Here is a 20,671-nt window from a genome sequence, read left to right as displayed (position 1 = left end):
CAGTTAGAGCAGTCCTGGTCTTTTCTGGGGGGAATGGGAGGGAACACCTCTGGTGGTCTGCATCTGGTGGCTTAGCTAAGCCATGACCACATAAGCACCTTATGAAATCATGCAGTCCACCCTTTCTCCTTTTCCTCCTTTTCCCTATTCTCCTTCTCCTCCTTCTCTTCCTTCTTCTTTTCCTTCTTTCTCCTCCTGCCTTTCCTTTCTTTACTTCTCCTCTTTCTTTTCTTTTCCTCTGACCTGCCTCACAATTTCAAACCAAACACCTTACCTGAAGCAGATGAGTTTAGCTGGTGGATCAGTCTTCTGTGGATCAGATGATGTATGAGAATCCCACAGAGAGGGCTTCCACCATCTGGTTTAGATCTACGCTCTTGTGCATCAGCAGTCAAGGACTGAGAAATGGAAACAAAGCCCTCAGTATGTATTGATGATATCTCACAAAATGATGATCTGTCATTCACATGGTTAACTGGAGGATCTCCTTTCTCTTCTAATCTCTTTTGTCATCTCCAATACTGACAAGAAGTGTGACAATCCATAATGAATATCATTTGTTCTGTAGTTTAAAATGGGTTGGTTTAAAGCCCTCTAGTGAATCCTAAACCATTTGACACTTGAAGATTGCACCCTTAGTGTTGTTCTCGAGCAAGGAGCCTGGCAGCCTGCTCTCAGACATTTCCTAAAGCAGAGCTTTCAGTGCCTGCACCAGGATAAACATCTCCTCCTTCCCATACAAGGACATGAGGACTTCCAAAGCCCCAGCTCACCTAGGAGTCCTCAGGAAGCTCAGTTCACCAAATCTCCTCCTTATTGACCATTTGTTTCCCTGCCACCAGTGGGGATTAGGAAGCATTTTCTTCAGTAGCACTTCAGTTTTAATCTTTTATTTGTTAGGAGTGTTTGCCCACTTGAGGATTTATTGTATTTTATCAGTTGGTTAAGCATTCAGGGGACCATTTCAGTGCCGCATTGTACACACAGTATTAAAACATTTCCAAGCCAAAAGGGAGCAACTGCTCTGATTGATTTCACTTTTGAATGAACAGATTTGATCCTGAGCCTGAGTTGTTAGAGAAGAGGGATAATGTTTTTTATTAACTCAACTGGAACACCTGGGAAAGGGGCACTTTGGTAACTTGGTGGCTGTCCCTTGACTCTTAGATGAATTGTTGCTACCAAGGGAGGCTGGAGCTGAGCTCAGAGAGCTTGTGGGAAGGATGGCCCCAAGTGTTGAAGAAGTAATTATAAAGAGCTGTAATTTATTGCAGCCAGGATGCAATTATAAGTAAATAACCCAGAGGATGGCTTACTGGTGGTATAAACAAGTGGCTCACATGTGGAGTGGGACAGACTGTGTTGAAGTAGGGAAGTCAAAGCCCATAGCAGTTACTATTTGTTTTCTTTGCCCCATTAGAGTCTTTCTCCACTATACTCAGTTCATAATTAGGTCCCTTTAAGAGTTGAGAAGAGCAGAGATCATAAAGATGTCTGCAAATATTTGTATCCAGTATTTCTGGCCTGCCAGACTGGTCAATCTGTTCACAAGCTAGCCTGCTAGATCATGGAGAACTTCATTGTGTGGCACCTGCAATATTCAACTGAATAAAGAGGAGAGCTGCAGCTCCTTTCCAGCTTTCTTAACTCACCTGTGTGGGAGCTGGTGGCTGTTTTGGCCATTTCTAAGACTCTTTAGCCTTTACACTTCCTGCCAGATGCAGGACATGCTCTGACTTAATTCATTCTTAATGAATACTGGGTTCAGTTTTTGGGTTCCTCACTCCAAAAAGGACATTGAGGTGCTAGAGCAGATCCAGAGAAGGGCAATGAAGCTGGTGAAGGGTCTAGAGCACAAGTCTTGTGATGAGCAGCTGAGGGAATTGGAGTAGTTCAGCCTGGAGAAGAGGAGGCTGAGGGGAGACCTCCTGGCTCTCTACAACTCCCTGAAAGGAGGCTGGAGCCAGGTGGGGGGCGATCTCTTCTCCCAAGAAACAAGGGACAAGAAGAAATAGCCTCAAGTTGCACCAAGGGAAGTTTAGGTTGGACATGAGGAACAGTTTCTTCCCCAAAAGGGTTATCAAGGCTTGGCCCAGGCTGCCCAGGGAAGTAGTGAAGTCCCCATCCCTAGAGGGGTTTCAAAGCCATGGAGATGTGGTGCTGAGGAACATGGTTTAGTGGTGGCCTGGCAGTGCTGGGTTAACAGTTGGTCTTTTCCAAACAAAACAATTCCAAGATTCTGATGTATTTATTTAAAGGTCACTAGAGTGGCAAGAAGGAGTCATGAGGGAATCAGGAGAGAGAAAACCTCTGACTTTTGGCCTTTGGAGCTAGTTTCAAAATGCTTCCTGACACGGTTCATCTCCTGTGTCAGTTGAGGGCAAAGCCATTGTTCAGTGCTACAGCTTGGGGCTGAGGATCTCAGCCCCAGCACCCCACCTTGCTGCCTCGGTGGGGGCTGGGTGCCTTTGGGTAACAGGATGGGGACAGCGGTTTGTGGGTTAGGAGGGGAACCAGGCAGCACAACTGCAGCTGCAGATAACGTTGGCTTTATGCTCACAGATCTCCTGGCCAGCAGTGAGGGAGAACCGTGCAGCAGCAAGGGGCTGCAGAGAAGTCAGGTACAGATGGGGCTGGTGAGGGAGCATCAGGGAGAGTTCCTCATACTAAGCCCTCTTCCAGAATCATAGAATTACTCAGGTTGGAATAGACCTGCAAGGTCACTGAATCCAGCCATTTGTCTAACACCGCCAAGTCCACCACTGAACCATGTCCCTAAGCACCACATCTACATGTTTTTTGAATACTTTCAGGGATAGTGGTTCCACCACTTCCCTGGGCAGCCTGTTCCAACATTTAACCATTCTTTCAGTGAAGAACTTTCCGCTAAGACTCAATCTAAACCTCCCCCTGGTGCAGCCATTTTCTCTCATCCTGGGAGAAGTAACATCTGGAAGACGTTGCCCAGGGAGGTCGTGGCTGCTCCCCCAGTGGAGATGTTCAAGGCCAGGTTGGATGAGGCATTGAGCAACCTGGTTTAGTGGAAGGTGCCCCTGCCCATGGCAGGGGGGTGATATTTAAGGTCTCTTCCAACCAAAACCATTCTGTGAATCTTCATTCTCATCTGCAATGCTTCACAGACCTTCTGATGAGCCGTGTAGTTGATCTTACACTGAATCTCTCCCAGAGAAGAGGATGATCTCCAAAACCTTTCACTTTTCAAGTATTCCATGAAGAAAACAAGCCTCACATCCACATCCATGAGTAGCTCTCACTGTGAGAAAATGATAGCAGGACCAAGTCAGCATCTAAAAATGGAGCAGGCATTAGAATAGGTTACCCTGGGAGGTGGTGGAGGCACCACCCCTGAAGGTATTGAAGAAACCTGTGGGCATGGCACTCTGGGACATGGCTTAATGGCCATGGTGGTGCTGGGTTGATTGTTGGACTTGATCATCTTAGAGGACTGTTTTAACCAAAACAATTCTATGATTCTATGGGCTCTTAAGTCACTTCTGCAGGGTGAGACACTGGATGTTCCACCATCTTACAGAGATGAAAAAGAAATAGGTGGCAAAAAATGCCCCAAAATGTTGTTGTTGTGAAATGCTGGCACAGAAATCAATCCCATTTCAGTACCTTGAGCTTCCTCAGTGCCAACAGAGACATACTAAACAGTGTACTGCTCCCGAGGGCTTGACCAGGCTGTCCTCTGATGGACTGGCAGCAGATCAGGTCTTGTGATGAAATGTCACCTCGGTTCCTGCTCAGCTGCCAGCAGCATCAAAAGCCATGCACAAACCCCATGTAAGAGTGGAAAACTGAAACTAACTCCTCTTGTTCATCACTTCTTTGTCTTGGACATGATTGCACATGGGGTACAGGGGGAAAGGACAGAAATGTCAGTTTGCATTTTACTGGTAAGGGCTTGGTTATGCAACACCCAAATATAAACTGAAACAGGATCCTGTTGAAGGTGATGCAGAAGATCAGACCCAGAAATGGCAGTGCTGTTTCCGTAAGCGACCACGTGCATCGGCCCTGACGGGAAGGTTACCGAAGGCTCTGTGTGGAGAAGGTTGAGGAGTGTTTCTGGCAGAGGATGTCACACTCCTGATATCAGTGGGATCCTCATGTTGAAGCCAGGGAGAGCAGGTGTCATGTAGCATCTAAACTTCTGTTTACTGTTTATTTGAATCTCCATAGTGACACCAGGTACCACTCAGCTAGAGAATCCTGATGGATCTTCTCCTCTGACACTGTTTTCTTTCTCCCTGCTTTTATAGAGTTCTTCTGTTCTCTCACAGAATCACAGAATTGTTTTGGTTGGAAGAGACCTTTCAGATCATCAACTCCAACCATTACCCCAGCACTGCCAGCTCACCACTAAACCATGGCCCTCAGCACCACATCTACATGGCTCTGAGACCCTTCCAGGGATGGGCACTCACCACTGTCCTGGGCGGCCTGGGCCAGGCCTTGATAACCCTTTTGGGGAAGAAATTGCTCCTCATGTCCAGTCTCAACCTCCCCTGGGGCAACTTGAGGCCATTTCCTCTTGGCCCTTGTTTCTTGGGAGAACAGACCAACCCTCACCTGGCTCCAACCTCCTTTCAGGGAGTTGTAGAGAGCCAGAAGGTCAGCTTCCCCTTTTCCAGGCTGAAACAACCCCAGTTCTCTCAGCTGCTCCTTACAAGACCTGTGCTCTGATCTCTTCACCATCTTCTTTATCCTTCTTTGAACAGAGTTGTTGCCTTTCTTGGTCCTTCCGTGGACCTACCATTTCAACCCTACCATTGCAGCCAGTCCCCTGCTGCCAGTGCCCCAGGCCACTCCTGAAGAAGCAAAGGCTGCTGCAGGCACTGCCAGCACCAAAGCATCATGAAGCATCATGTCACTGGCTATCAAGAGTATGTCATGGTCTTGTGTGTCCTGCTTTATCAGAGCACTGGTCACACTGGGTACTGGGGGACCATGGAGCAGCGGGTAGGGTACAAGGCACAGTGTGTCAGGAAGGGACAAGCTGCTCCTTCTCTGTGTCAGGTTCTCCTGCAATGTTTTCCTTTACCTAGATCAAAACACAGTTAATTTTTATGTGAGTAATGTGGTCTATATCCATGACAGACTATAGAGACAGTTAGAGAATCCGTGTTCTTCCCTTTTATGATCATTCCCACAGAAATTTATTACATTCTTAGAAGAGCAGCTTCTTTGGCCCTCTCTGCAAGAAGGACATTGAGGGGTTGGAGTAGGTCCAGAGAAAGGTAATGAAGCTGGTGAAGGGTCTAGTGCACAAGTCTTATGAGGAGCAGCTGAGGCAACTGGAGTTGTTCAGCTTGGAGAAAAGGAAGCTAAGGGGAGACCTTCTGGCTCTCTACAACTCCCTGAATGGAGGTTGGAGCCAGGTAGGGGTCAGTCTACCTAGTAACAAGTGATAGAAAGAGAGGAAATAGCCTCAGATTGTACCGGGGAGGTTTACATTGGATAGGAGAGGAAACTTTTCACAGAGAGGGTTCTCAAACATTGGAACAGGCTCCCCAGGGAGGTGGTTGAATCACTATCCCTGGAAGGTTTTAAAAGCTGTGTAGATGCAGTGCTGAGGGACGTGGTTTAGCACCAGACTTGGGAGAGTTAGAGAATGTTTGTAGTTGATGATCATAAAGGTCTTTTCCAACCAAAGTGATTCTATGATTCTATTCTAATTGGCTTTAACTCTGACTTATTTTTGGAGAGGTGAATATCTTACAACATTGCATTAGGGACTTAGAAAGTGGCTGAGGAGACAGTTATTGAGTTTCCAAGAAGGGCTGAGCTTGGGCTGTTCCTTCTGCTGAGGAGGATAGTGTCTTGTCTCCTGCTCAGCTATCTAATTTCCTGAAACTGGTAGGAATGTGGTGGCTTTGACGTACTTAGTGGTCAAGCAAACCCTGATCTAAAAGCCTGCAGCATGTTCAGAGATGACTGAGGACGGAGGGCAGGGAGGGTGGAGAAGCTGCAAGACTTGAAGACACCTGGAGGGAGGCATTTCACAAGACTCATTTCCTTAAGAAAAGGAGTGAAAAGATGTTTTGATTAGTAAAAAAATAATAAAAAACCCACAAACATTTAGGAATTTTAGAGGAGCTGCCCAAGGATGGGGAACGACTCTTCTTTCCCTGGGCTTGAAGATCCAGCTGGAGCTGTGGGGCAGGGCAGTGGAAATATGAAGGCTGGTCTGGTGTCAGAAAAAGCAAGTTCTGAGAGAAAACTGACAGTGGTTTTATACAAAAATTACTTCTTCCAGGCTGGGCACCAAACAGATTCTGAACCTAGGGAGAATTCACCTTTTCTGCCCTTAAAATAATACTTGGCAAGAAGTCTTGATTAGCACTTTGCTGTCTCTTTGCCGCTGAAATAAGTGGAGATATTTTAAGTGGTAAATATCAAAGCGTTTTTATTTAAATGGTTAATCTATTGTCCTCTAACTGTTATGGCTGGAAAGGGCAAAGGAAGTGCCAATGCTCCAATTTTACCTGAGTAATACAAGCTCCAGCTTGAAGGGATCATCCATCCCTCACTGAAATGGAGCCCACAGGCTGCAGAAGGCTGCAGGACACTGGCGGGAAGGCTCATTTGGCACAAGTGTCCAGCTATAGTCTGGTAAAAGTTCTGGAAAACATGTGGAGTGTATTATTCATTGTATATTTATCTCATCTTGTGAAAACTAAGATTTTCATGATTTTAGAGATGCCAGTGTCAAAACTTCTTGCCCTGAAGTTTCCTAATTCATGTTTTTCTCCATATGTAAAATCTTTCCTTGGTTTTGGAGGTTTGTTCTTGGTTTTCTTTTACATTACACAACATTCACGTTACAAAGAAAGGAAATAGCCTGGACACTTCCTCAGCTCTGGGGAAAATTAAGTATCAAGTGCAGACTTGTCTTCTTGGTTGTGCATTGCCCCCATAGGTTCTTTTGGAGGTGAAGACTTGACCTGTGGCCAGCAGGACCAGGGCAGGGATTATTCCCCTGTATTCAGCACTGGTGAGGCCATACCTCAAATACTGGGTTTAGTTATGGGCACCTCACTGCAAGAAGGACATTGAGGTGCTGGAGCAGGTCTAGAGAAGGGCAACAAAGCTGGTGAAGAGTCTGGACAACAGGTCTGGTGAGGAGTAGGGAACTGGGATTGTTGAGCCTGGAGAAAAGGAGGCTGAAGGGAGAACTTTTGGCTCTTTACAGCTCCCTGAAAGGAGGTTGGAGCCAGGTGGGGGTTGGTCTCTTCTGTCTGAAGGAACAAGCCATAGGACAAAGGGAAACGGCCTCAAGTTGCCCCATGGGGAGGTTTAGGTTGGGCACGAGGAACAATTTCAACCTTAAAAGGGTTGTTAAGGCCTAGGCCACACTGCCCATGTGGAGTCCCCATCCCTGGAGGGGTTTTAAAGCTGTGCAGATGTGGTGCTGAGGGCCATGGTTTAGTGGTGACCTTGCAGTGCTGGGTTAATGGTTGGGCTCCATGATCTCAGTGGTACTCTCCTACCTTCATGACTCTTATCATTCTGTGAAGTGATAGAGGCACCAGGTCCTACAACCCCAGCCCTGGGCAAGGCTGGAAATCCCCAAGTGGCTTCAGTTAGTCTAGTGCCACATTCCTTCTGCTCCAGGAATGCACTTGTAGCTCACACCGTGCTTATGTGCCCTGCTCCTGCTTACTGAGGAGTCCTGGAGTAGGAGAACACGTCACAATAACTCTATTCATTACTGAAATATATGGTCAGCTCCTCTTTGGTTTGTTTGTCTGAGGAGATGATGTTTTCCTATACCTAAAATCAGAATTTAGCCAGTGGTGCCTTATCCATGCAAACAAATTCTTTTACAAAGAATTTGAGCCCTGCCAGGTCACACATGATAAAGCAGCTGGTGGGGAGTAAGTGTGTTAGAAAGGAAAACATGCCCAAGTTCTGTGGGTTTTGGCCATTTCCACCTGATTTTTGATGTATGCATCACAGAAGTATGTGGGAATGTGGTTGCTTGCCGTGTTTGGAGCTCTGCAGGCACACAGAAAACATGTACATTCTCTGCCACAAAGATTCAGATTTATTGAGTCTGAAATGTGTCTGTTCCAAGTGCTCCCTGTGAGTTTATTGTTGAATTGCTCTTTGGCAGCGTTGATTTTCTGCCCTGTAGCTTCAGATGCTGGACATACAGTCTCTACGTCGCCCAGACAAGTTGTGGAGGCTCCAACACTGGAAATGTTCAGAGCCAGGATGGATGGGGCCTTGAGCAACCTGGTCTAGCAGGAAGTGTCCATGTCCATGGCAGGGAGATTGGAAGTAGATAATCTTTAAGGTGCCTTCCAGGCCAAAACATTGAGTAGAGCAACAAAGCTGGTAGAGGGTCTAGACCACAAGGCTTGTGAGGAGCAACTGAAGGAACTGAAGTTGCTTAGTCTGGAGAAAATGAGACTCAGGGAAGACATTCTGGCTCTCTGCAGCTCCCTGAAAGGAGGTTGGAGTGATGTGGAGTGATGTTGGAGTGATGTTGCTAGGACAAGAGGAAATGGCCTCAAGTTGCATCACGGGAGGTTTAAGTTGGACATTAGAAGAAACTTCTTCCTGAAAGGGTTCCCAACAAGTGGAACAGGCTCCCGAGTAGGTGGCTGAATCCCCATCCCTGGAGGTGTTTAAAAGAGGCAGAGATGTGTTGCTGAGGGAGATGGTTTAGTACCAGCCTTAGTAGAGTTAGAGAATGGTTGGACTCCATGATCTTCAAGGTCTCTTCCAACCAAAACAATTCTGTTTCTGTGGCCCTATGACTCTATTCCATACTGACTGATGGTGTTGATGCTTGAATGCTGAAGAGGAGGCAGATAACCAGCACTAGGCACAGCTCTTGTGGGGAGCACACCCCACTTTTGTTAGGGAGGACGTTAGCATCCACACGTATGGGCCACACACGTACCCCATCTATGCGCTCCACAGCAGCTAGTTTGCTGAGTGTCTGTCGCAGCAATCCTGAGTTGTGATGTCACTGCTACCTGCTCAGCCAGGGCCATGAGAAACGCTGAACCATGAGCTGACAGACGGATGGGTAAGCGAGTGTCACTGGTGTGAGGAGAAGCAGCCACATTCGTGGGGAGATTTTATGATTCACTCTATCCGCTTGTGTAAACCTCAACTTGGATGCCGAGAGCCACGCAGGAACACATTGTGCTACTGGCAGGGTCCGGGAGCTGAGCTCAGTGGGAGCAGAAGCAGGAGCTGGTGGGGAGCAAGGCCCCACTGAGGAGGACCAGCAAATGGCACCGGAGTGTGGGACCACTGGGATGCAGGGTTGGTGGAGTTTGAGGGTCATGGGTGGTGGGGAGCACAATCAGCAGAGCTGGGGAGATAGGACTGACAGAGAGTAGCAGTGGCTGGGTTGGGAAGCAGGGTCCTGCAAGGAGCAAGGGTTTGGTGGGGTTAGGGAGGAGGACTAGGTGGGGCTGGGGAGCAGTACAGGTGGGGCTGGGGAACAAGTATTAGCGGGGAGCCAGACCAGGCTGGCAAGGTTGGGGAGCAGGTCTGCTGGGGAGCAGGACCAGATGGAGCTGGGGAGTGGGGATGGTGGGGAGCAAGGCCAGATGGGGTTGGGGAGTGGGGATGGTGGGGAGCAGGACCAGATAGGTTTGGGGAGCAGGCCTGTTGGGGATTGGGACCAGGCAGGGTTGAGGAGCATAACTTGTGGGCTTGGGATCCACAGCTGTGGGGGAGCAGAGCTGGTGGGCAGCTGGGCTCTTGGGAATCGAAATCGGTGAACAGCTTGGCTGTTGAGATCACAGTTGTTGGGGAGCTGGGCTGGTGGGCACCAGAGCTGGTGGGGCACAGGGCGGTTGGGGAGCTGGGGGCGGGGAGTTGAGCTGCTGGCACTGAGAAGCCGTCCCGGGGAGCAGGCTCCAGCGGGGCGCAGGGAGCGGGGCTGGCACAGAACCAGTACCCCAGGCCACTCGCAGCAGCAGCCGCCGCCAGGGCCAGGGGAGCCGCTGCCTCTGAGGCTGCCGCAGCCCTTCCCGGGGGGCTCTCGGTTCCCCCATCCCCTGCGCGGGGCGGGGCAGGGCCGGGGCGGGCCGGGGCCGGGGCCGGGGCAGTGCCGGGTGCCAGCGGCGGGCGGGGATTTGCTCGCCGGCGGCGAAGGGAGCGCAGCGGCGGGCGCATGATGAGGGAGCGGTGCGGTACCTCCGGCGGTGCTGGCGGCGGGGCGGGCGGCCCCGCGATGGAAAGGCTCCCGCCGCCCCAGCCCGACTATATGTCCGTCTGCCTCTTCGCAGAGGAGCCCTACCAGAAGCTGGCCATGGAGACTTTGGAGGAGCTCGACTGGTGTTTGGATCAGCTGGAGACCATCCAGACCTACCGCTCCGTCAGCGAGATGGCATCCAACAAGGTGAGCCGGGCTGCGGGGGGATGCGGGAGAAGGCAGCCTGCTGCCCGCCTCCTCTCCGGGAGAGCAGCTTCCAGCCTTTCCCCGAGCTAAGCTGCTCCGGGATCCTTTCGGAGAAGAGGCTTCGATTAGCGCCGGGTCCCTTCAAAACCAGTTCCCCAGTAGCACTGGGGCAAAAACACCCGCGTTTAGCAGATGATCGCTTCCCAAGTCAATTAATCTGCCCTTCCGTAATCATGGCAAACGCGGAACCCTGCGGTACGTTGTTTTATTGCTCTTTTGTCTTTCGGGGAGTCTTTAATTTTGGTTTTTAATGTGGTGGAGCTGGCTCGGCACCGCTTGCCAGCACAGAGTGAGGGTGCGAAGTCAGAGATAGTACATAAAGAATGAGCTCCAAGAGGGAGCTGCTCTCCCTTGGTCTCTTTGCGATTTTAATGCATTCTGGGCCAAAAGGGGAATTTGGAGTTTTTCTGTAAGGTGTAAGGTCAGAAATTTACGCTATGCTTAGAGTCAGAGAAAGAGGAAGGAGAGAGTCCCAGGAGCATGCTGAGAAGCAGCAGCGAGGAAAGCAAGGTCTGAACAACTTTGTGCAGCTTTTGGAAGCTGATCTTCCTGCCCCCTTCTCTCTCAGTGCTGGAGCCGGACTCCACGTCTGTGTCCTGCGGAGCCACAGCATCCTTGCTAAATTTGGCTTCAGCATCTCCCCGAGTCAGCCCTTCACTCCCAGGGTGGCTGCTGCTGGATGGGGACTCTCCCTGCCCCGGGGCTGGGGCCTTCTCCCCAGCTCTGATCCCAGCCGCTGCCCCGGGCACTGCTTGGCTGCCAGCAGAGCCTTCACACCTCCGGGACAGGCTGCCCGCCTCCCCAGCTCTCTGCCTGGCTGTTTGGAAGCCCAATTTCTGCACCCAGGCTTTTATGCAGGGTTCAGAGCCCTGCCTTGTGGGATGGAGTAGGTCAGACAGCCTCAGACTGAGCTGCTTCATCTCTGGGGTGAGAGGGCTGTGTCCACCGTATCCATACCCTGGTTGTTGTGGTTAAACCCACTTCTGAGCTGTGCAGCACAAACCCATGTAATTACTTTGTGCAGTGCACGAACCCAGCGTTGTTATTGTTTTGCTAATTGGAAATCAGTGAAATCAGAAACGCTGAGCCTGATCTTCCAGAAAGAGTTGGGTGAAGAAGTGCCGTGTTGTTTCAGCTTCCTCCTCTGGTAGTGAGCACCACAGCATGCAGGGGCAAAGGAAGCAATAAAAAAGTTTTATAGCCCCAGCTTTCAAGAAAGAAATACTTTTTTTTATGTGTGTGTTGAGGGGAAGGCAGGGTGAAAGTTGAGGAAAGGAAAGTTGAGGAAGGTTTAGGCTCTAACTCCGAGGTGGATGTTGGTACCCTTCCCTTGAGCTTGTTTTATGTTGTCTCCTGAGTGCCAAATGTGGATTTGTGAAGGTGAAAAAATGACTAAATGGCTTATTGATGCAATTGAAAGCGGTGATCTCTGTGTGCAGATGGCTTACAGCTGAGTTGAGCAAAAGGTTCCTGAAACTTTGTTCTTTCACAACTGCTTTCTGAGCTGTCTGCATGGTTTTGGGGCAACTTCCAGTATCGTTCTCAGCTGTGAAAGAAAAGCATGAAATAGCCTCACACATTGCTTCCCTTTCCTCTTCAGCAGTAAATACTGACACAAATGAATTCAGGGGTTTGTGGCTTTCACGTGTCGGCGGCAGACGTGCAGTCTGCAGGGTGATCTTGCAGTGCTAAGGAGGCACTGGGTTGCAAATGTGTGTCTTGAGAAGGCTGCAATGGCCACAGAAACACAGACCTATGAAGATCACCTAGTGCAATACCCCTGCTAGAGTAATCACCCAGGATCACAATGTCCAGGTGGCTTTGGAATCCCTCCAGAGAAGGAGACTCTGCAGCCTCTCAGGGCAGCCCATTCCAGTGCTGCTGCCCTCAAAGGGAAGAAATTTTTCCTTACGTTTACGTGGAACCTCCCGTGTTCAAACTTGTGCCTGTTGCTCCTTGTCATGGACACCACTGAGAAGAGTCTAGCTCCATCCTTCTGACACTTTCCCTTTAGCTCTTGCTGAGCATTGAGATGATCTCCTCTCAGGCTGCTCTTCTGCAGGCTCACAGGCCCAGCTCTCTCAGCCTTTCCTCCTAAGGTAGATATTCCAGTCCCCTCAACTTCTTAGTGGCTCTCTGCTGGACTCTTTCCAGTAGGTCCTGAACTGGTCATTTTTTTCACCACGCACGCCACTCAGCTGCCTGCCTGGGCCAAAGGCATTTGAATTTGTCAGGGGTAAATGGCAGGCCAGTCAGATGTTTTGAAAACAGGATGCTGGGGCTCCACGTTATTAAAGAAAAACGGAAAGAGAACCAGCAGAGATAGGAAGAAAGCAAATGGACTCAGCATGCTCCCAACGCTGGAGCAGTATCAACAATGACCTATCTTCCTGACCTCCACTCTCCCTGAGTTCCTGGCCCCACGCCACCCAAGCCAAACTACGTCAGTTGAGGCTGATAGTAGGCATGGCACAGCTGTTGCAAGTGTGACTCGAATTTCCTGTCTCCTTCCTGACAGACGTAGTTTAGAAAATCCAGAGTTGCAACAACAGCAGGCAGAGAGAGGGAGGAGGAGGAGGATCTCGCCGCATACGTGTTGGTGGGGCCATTCTCAGAAGCCCTGCACCAAAAAGGAATCTCTGGGTGGGGGAGGGAAGCACCGTGCCAGCTGGCATCCTGGCATTGAGCTGATGGTTTGGGGAAGGCAGCAGCTCAGACCTGTGCATAGACTTTTTGGAAGGTGTGAGTTAATTGCAGGAGAAGCGAGGAAATGAGCAGCTCATCTTACCCTGAGCTACTGAGCCAGGTTTTTCTGGCAGCAGCCTGAGCCAAGGGAGGGGTTCGCTGCTTCCAGAGCGGGACCCTACGGTCCTACCACTGGGGATCAGACATCAGGCTGGCACAAAGAGGGGAATTCTGCTCCCTGGATGTGATGTCATAGGTCTCCTTGAGCCTTGATGCATTCCCAGATCAGTGCTGGATCCTCAAACTAGCATAAAGCCCTCACAGAACCCAACTGCAAGCTTCTGATGCAGAGCTGGCCATGCACAGTGCTCAGAACTTCCAGTTACCTACCTGGTTGCGGGAAATGCAGCTGGTATGGTGAGAATTGATTTTCCTAATATCATCCTAACCTTTTGCTGTGCCACTGCGGCTCTGCAGCCGAGCAACATTACCTGGGAAGCTCTTCAGGCACTTGGTGCTGCCTGCAGCAGTAGGCCATGCTTATTTACATGATTTAACATGCATCACAGAGTGGTGGGGCTTGGAAGAAACCTCTGGGGATCATCTAGTCCAAGACACTGAGTTGTTGGAGCATGTCCAGAGAAGGGCAATGAAGCTGGTGAAAGGTTTGGAGAAGTCTTAAAAGGAGTGTCTGAGGGAACTGGGATTGCTTAGTCTGGAGAAAAGGAAGCTGAGGGGAGACCTTTTGGCTCTCTACAACTCCCTGAAAGGAGGTTGGAGCCAGGTGAGAGTCGGTTTCTTCTCCCTAGTATCAGGTGATAGAATGAGAGTAAATGGCCTGAAATTGTGCTAGGGGAGGTTTAGATTGGAGATTAGGAAAAATTTCTTCACTGCAAGAGTGGTCACGAATTGGAACAGGCCACCCAGGGAAGTGGTGGAGTCACCATCCCTGGAGGTGTCCAAGAAATGTGTGGACGTGGCACTTGGGGACATGGTTTAATGGCCATGGAGGTGTTAGGTTGACTGTTGGTTCTGTGATTCTCTATCCTTTTTGTCCTGCTTTTATCACCGTGTCCAGCTTCCAGCTCAGTGTCTTGGCAGAATTTGTGAGTCATGAGCCTGCTGATAAAGAAGGGGCATTTTCTGTCTTGGTAGCCAACCTGTAATGCTGCATTTGGCATTAGGCAGCTGTCCTCAACCTCAGTTCTCCTGCAGACACCAGGACCCCCTCGGCTCTCTTACCTAATACAGCATTTGGGATGTGGGGGAGGACATGCTCAGTGCATGCCCTGAATCACAAGAGCGAGTATTTTTCCCAGCTGAAATGCTGGTCTTGGCCAGCTCCAAGTTTTTATGGGACCTTAATAACATAGAAATGAGTGTTGGAGAGAATGTATCATTTCTGGAGAGCTATCTGCTTGTCCGTGCAGGACTGAGGCAGATCACACCTAAAATGGGTGTCTCTGAATGGACCCAAGCAGCACCTTTCCATCTCTTTCACACAGGGCTTGCTTAGAGCTTTGTGCAGGCTATCGAGCAAGTAAATGGACTGATAATGTAATTAATGGTCTCTGGGGATGTTCTAATTTTGAGTAGTGTTGTCAGGGTGCAACTTTCAAAACCCAGTTCTTTTCCCAGATCATAGAATCACTAAGGTTGGAAAAGACCTCTATGGTCATCAAGTCCAGGGATTGTTCCCTGTGGGACCTTTCCCTGCCAGCTCTGCCCATCCAGCATGTATAAATAAGTCCTTACACAATCATGGAATTATTTGGGTTGGAAGAGATCACTGAGTCCAACCTTCAACCCAACCCCACCATGGCCATCAAGCCATGTCCCAAAATGCCATGTCCACTTGTTCCTTGAACACTTCCAGGGATGGTGACTCCATCACCTCCCCAGGCAGCCTGAAGTTCCATATACCCTTAAGTTCCATATATCCCTAAAATCCATATGTAAATGCTTTAACTCCCTTATTTTAGCTCTTTAAGGTGTCTCCTTTACTCCAGGAGCTGAGTGACACAGCTTAGCTCTTGCCACCCAAGGCCCTCTCCAGCCAGAAACTCAGTGCAGTATTACAGTGGGGCTCCATGCTCCTATCTTGGTTGCTTGCAAGCCAGAAGCCACTAAGATAAACAGAAGTGATTTCATTTTGCTTGTATTTCAAAGGGCATTTTGGTCAGAAAAGAGGAGCAAGGCCACACCTAGCTTTTAGGAGACAGCAACTAAATAAACATCTGGACATTAATGTAAACTCCTGAGGTCCACACTGGGGGTCGAGCACGGTGCAGGGCCGAGTGCCAACAGCATATGTGCCAGGCTGCACAAACCTCCACTGCTTGTTTGCCTGTTTCTCTCTCAGTCTGTCAACCCCAAATCTTGTCCCTCTACAAGAAAGTTGAGGAGGGACTTTTTACAGTGGCTTGTAGTGATAGGATGAGGGTCAATGGCTTATAGCTGGAAGAGGGGAGACTTAGACTGGAAGCCAGGAAGAAATTCTTTACAGTGAGGGTGGTGAGACACTGGAACAGGTTGCTGAGGGAGGTTGTTGCTGTATGAGGAAAGGCTTGAGAGGACTGGGTTTGTTCATCCTTGAGAAGAGAAGGCTTAGAGGTTACCTTGTTACCATGTACCAGCAACATGAAGGCTACCAGGAGGATGGAGATTCTCTTTCTACAAGGAGTCCCATGGTAAAGAGAAGGGATGATGGGGACAAATTACTGCTGGGGAGATTCCCATAGGAATCCAGAAGGATTTTTTCACTATGAGAACAGTTGGACGTTGGAATCATCTCACAAGTAAAGCAGTGTATTCTCCTACACCGGTCACTTTTGAGACTCAGCTTGCCAGGGTGCTGGGCCAGCTCATTTCAACTACACCATCACCTAGAAAGGTTGGACCAGATGATCGCTGGGGTACCTTCCAACCTGACATTCTCTGATTCTGTTGTGGATGCCCCCTCCCTGGATCTGTTCAAGACCAAGCTGGGCAACACCTCGAGCACCCTGGTCTAGTGGAAGGTATCCCTGCCCATGATAGGGCTGGGGAGGAGGTGGTGGTTGGAATTAGCCAACCCCTTCTATGATTCCTACGTGATGTTTCCCTTGAGTGGTGCCGAGCTGTTTAGTCTTTTCTCTTGCCTTTTGCTGTAACTTCCTTTGTTTAATGTGCTTTAAAATAGCCGAGCGCCGCACAAAGAGAGGCTTGTTCGCCTCTGCAGCAGCCAGCCAGACAAAGAGACTTCCACGTCTCCTGTTTTTACAAGCTGGGATGAATCACTGAGCTGCGCCGCTCGCGGTTCCCCCGGCCGCACGCCGCCGCTCCCCCTGCCAAGGGGACTCGCCCGGCGGAAAGGCGAAACGGCCACCGAGCGGCGGAGCAGCCCCTGGCGGTGCTCCACCACGGAGGTCCCTGCAGAGTCGGTCCCTGCAGAGCCCTAGCTGCAAGCCTCGTGGTGGAGGGTTTGACGTCGGTGGTTAACTGTTTGCTGGACGTGGAGCTGCCGGCTGCAGAGCAGGACGCCAGACGGTCGTTATGCGCGCTGAGAACTGCGGTAGGAGCTTTTTCTGTCTGAGACTGGGAATGTTCACGGCCTGAAACTGCCGGCGGAGGTTTAGGTTGGAAATTAGGAACAATGTCTTTGCTGCAAGAGCGGTCAGGCATTGGAACAGGCTGCCCAGGGAGGTGGTGGAGTCACCATCCCTGGAGCTGTTCAGAAAACCTGTGGACATGGCACCTGGGGACACGGTCGAATGGCCATGGTGGTATTAGACTCAATGATCTTAGAGGGCTTTTCCCACCAAAATAATTCTGTGATTCTATTCGCTCCTGCTTTTATCTTTTCGTGTCTGTTGAGGATGTCCTTGTTCTAGAGGACAGAGCCCTGTGTCTCTTTAGGCAAAGCTACTCCTGATACAGGAAGCCAGGTTAGCAGACATGCTTGGCAGTGGTGAATGTGAGGCTCAAGTGAAGCCTGCTAGGTGAGAAAGAGAATGGGGGCTGTGACTCAGACTCTGAAAACCCTCAAAGCTTTTCATGGGTGTTCAAGACTTGGGAAGTTGGGTCCAGCTTAGCTCCTGTGTATCAGTTCTCAATGCTCTCATAAATGGGCTTTTGAGCAAGCAGTGTGTTCTTGGGGACAAAAAGGCAAATGGTCTCCTGGGGTGTATGAAGAAGAGTGTAGCCAGTGGATCAAGGAAGGTTCTCCTGCCCCTCTAATCTACTGAGGGCATTCTGGAGTACCGAGTCCAGTTCTGGGCTCACCAGTTCCAGACAGAGAGAGACCTACTGGAGAGAGTCCAGTGGAGGCTACAAAGATGCTGAGGGGCCTGGAGCCTCTTTGTGAGGAGGAAAGGCTGAGAGACCTGGGGTTGCTGAGCCTGCAGAAGAGCAGCCTGAGAGGGGATCTGATCCATGCTCAGCAAGAGCTAAAGGACCTGTGGGGGACAAGAGGATGGGGCCAGACTTTTCTCAGTGATGCCCGGGGACAGGACAAGTGGCAGTGGGCACAAACTGGAACCCAGGAGGTTCCATCTGAAGAAGAAGAGAAACTTGTTTGGTGTGAGGTTGCTGGAGCCCTGGAGCAGGCTGCCCAAAGAGGTTGTGGAGTCTTCTTGTCTGGAGAGCTTCCAAACCCAGCTGGGCATTGTGATGCTGGACAAGATGCTGTTGGTGCCCCTGATTTAGCAGAGGGGTTGGACTGGATGATCTCCAGAGGTTCCTATTGATCTCCATTGTTCTGGGATTCTGTGACTGGGGTAGCTGTCTCTGTATCCATTGTATCCATCCTATTCCTCCTCCCTTGCTCTTTGGGCTCTAAAGTAAATCATCTGCATCCATCACAGGATTGGAGTGGAATAGTAGGGCTATACCTGGGCTTCTTTGGTCTTGCAAGCCCTCTGGGCTGTCTGTTTCCAGATATCTTAGATTATTAAAATGATTAACTCTTAGAAAGCTGCACCACTGTGTGTGGGAAGTATTGGTAGAGTATTGTGGTCTGGTGCTACCATTTGAGACACCCTCCTACAGCACAGTGACTTTGGTCGATGCTTTCTCATCTTTCTGGGACTGTTGTGGTAAATGGGTGGGGAAAGCCCACGCAAGGGAGATCCCACAGCCCACACCATGGGTGCTGCTGGTGCACATTGAGGTAGCCACAGATGAACACTTTGGGGTTCTATAAAATAGATTTTATATAATTGTAGGAGTCTTTCTGGGCAGCTGGCATCCTCTGGGACACAGCGGTGCCCAGGACCTTCTATCATGTCCTTTAAACCTTTCTGCTTGTGATGGGTTTTAAAGTTCTGCATTCTCAGACTTTTACGTTATAAGACATCAGGGTGGGGCCTAAATAAATAATAGCTCAGAGGCAGGTTCAAAATGAATCATGATTTGAGGGCAGGACTACAGAGTGACTAACTCTTTGGAGCAGTGACCTCCCTGGAAGTGAAGTGAGAATGCTAGAAACCCATGGCATCTCAGAGGAGAAGTGTCTCTTAGGATGAGGGCAAACTCTGAAGGGCTTCAGAGCAAAGGCACAGAATGTTAGGGGCTGGAGGGGACCTCAAAAGATCATCTAGTCCAACCTCCCTGCCAGAGCAAGATCACCTATACCAGGTCACACAGGAATGCATCCAGGCAGGTTTTGAATGTCTTCAGAGAGGAAGACTCCACAACTCCCCTGGGCAGCCTGTTCCAGTGTTCCATCACCTTCACAGTAAAAAAAAATTTCCTCATGTTTCCATGGAACTTCCTATGCCTCAGTTTCCACCCATTGCCCCTTGTCCTGTCATTGGGCATCACTGAGAAGAGCCTGGCTCCATCCTCTCAGAACTCAGCCTTTACATATTTATGAACATGAATGAGGTCACCCCTTAGTCTCCTTTTCTCCAGGCTAAAGACCCCCAGCTCCCTCAGTCTCTCCATAAAGGAGGTGTTCCACTATCTTAATCATTTTTGTGGCTCTGCGCTGGACTCGTTCAAGCAGTTCCCTGTCCTACCTGAACTGAGGGGAGCAGGACTTCTTAGAATCACAGAGTTGTTTGAGTTGGGATGATCTCCAAGATCATCAAGTCCAATCATCAATCTAACACCACCATGGCCATTAGAACATGTGCCAAAGTGCCATGTCCACACATTTTTTTGAACACCTCCAGGGATGGTGACACCAGCACCTCCCTGGGCAGCCTGTTCCACTGCCTGACCACTCTTGCAGGAAAGAAATTGTTCCTGATATCCAACCTAAACCTCTTCTGGTGCAATTTCAAGCCATTTCTTCTTATTCTACGACCTACTAGGGATCCTGGGAGCAGTGCCTGATTTTTGGGAACCAGGGTGTTTTGCACAACCTGACCCCAAAACTCCTGTTTCTTGACCCCGCTGCAGAGCAGCAGGTTTCAAGGGGCAGCTGCTGCTATTTGCACTAAGTGCAACTTAATTGTAAGACATTGTGTTATCAAAGCCAGAAGATGTTGTGGAGATACCTTGGTTTGAAGGCTCATCCATCAGAGCTCTTGGAGGGAGAGATTCTCCCTGATTAGAGCCTTTGCTCTGCGTTCAAAGCAAACAAACCAGGAGGGCCTCACCTTGCTGCTGGTGTAGCTCAGCTGGGCTAACGCTACGTAAAAGTTCCTCTGGGAATCATTTGCCTATCTCCGTGTGAGAAGCATTTTTCATTGAATTGTATTTACATTCATTAGTGTCTTCCGTAGGGGGTTGATGCTTGCATTAGGCTTCAAACTGGAAGAAGCTGGATTTAGATTAGATTTAGGAAAAAATTCTTCCCTATGAAGGTGGTGAGGCACTGGAACAGGTTGTCTGGAGAAGTCCTGGAGGCTTTGTGCCTGGAAGTGTTCGGAGCAAGGTCGGATGGGTCTTTGAGAAACCTGATCTGGTAGGAGGTGTCGCTGCCCGTGGGAGAGGTTGCAACTAGATGGTCTTTAAGGTCTTTTCCAACCCCAAACCATTCTGTGACTCTATGATTGTCATCTTGGCAGGACCAACCTGCCTCATTTTGGGGCTTACTGCATCCTAGAGCTACACTGACTTCTCCTGGTACTTAACTCTTTAACCTGTGTTTTCAGAAGCACAATCTGCTGATTAAAATTTGTTGATTAAGGACTTTTTCTCCTCGTGGGCATCTTGGAAAAGTCATCTCGGGGCACAAAGTCATTTGAATTTTCCAAAGCCTGTTCTCCAACTCAGGTAAAACCCCAGGTGGATTTGCCTAAATGATGACTGCAGAAGCCTACCTTGAATTTAAATGATATTTAAATTGCTGCTTCGTGTGATTAGCAAAATCCCATCTTTAATTGCACTGCTCTCTCATTAAGTGACAATTTCTCTGCCCTCTTTGTTGCTTGGCTTTTTTTTGCTGAAGATTGAGAATGTAATCCAGGTGTACTGATCCAAATGTCCTGCATCACTAAGAAGAGGCTGAGGGGAGACCTCATTGCTCTCTACAGCTCCCTGAGAGGAGGTTGAAGTGAGGTAGGGGTTGGTCTCTTCTCCCTTGTATCAGTTGATAGGATG

At 49.5% G+C, this 20,671-nt stretch overlaps 1 protein-coding gene across 6 annotated transcripts in view; it reads left to right on the top strand.

The window, feature by feature from the left end:
- The window catches only part of PDE4B (phosphodiesterase 4B), a 288,183-nt gene that overhangs the window by 235,862 nt on the left and 31,650 nt on the right, over positions 1 to 20,671 (top strand). For 3 of the 6 annotated variants that reach the window (XM_054165475.1, XM_054165476.1, XM_054165479.1), the window contains 2 exons: positions 6,947 to 7,021; positions 10,284 to 10,396. In XM_054165475.1, the coding sequence (XP_054021450.1) occupies positions 6,947 to 7,021; positions 10,284 to 10,396 (188 nt within the window). Of the gene's footprint in view, positions 1 to 6,946; positions 7,022 to 10,252; positions 10,397 to 20,671 lie in introns of all 6 variants that reach the window. The other 3 variants (XM_054165477.1, XM_054165478.1, XM_054165481.1) reach the window with 2 other exon arrangements.

The sequence above is a fragment of the Dryobates pubescens genome, chromosome 11 (genome assembly GCF_014839835.1).
Source record: "Dryobates pubescens isolate bDryPub1 chromosome 11, bDryPub1.pri, whole genome shotgun sequence".
Lineage (NCBI taxonomy): Eukaryota > Metazoa > Chordata > Aves > Piciformes > Picidae > Dryobates > Dryobates pubescens.
This window is presented reverse-complemented; position numbering and strand designations above follow the sequence as displayed.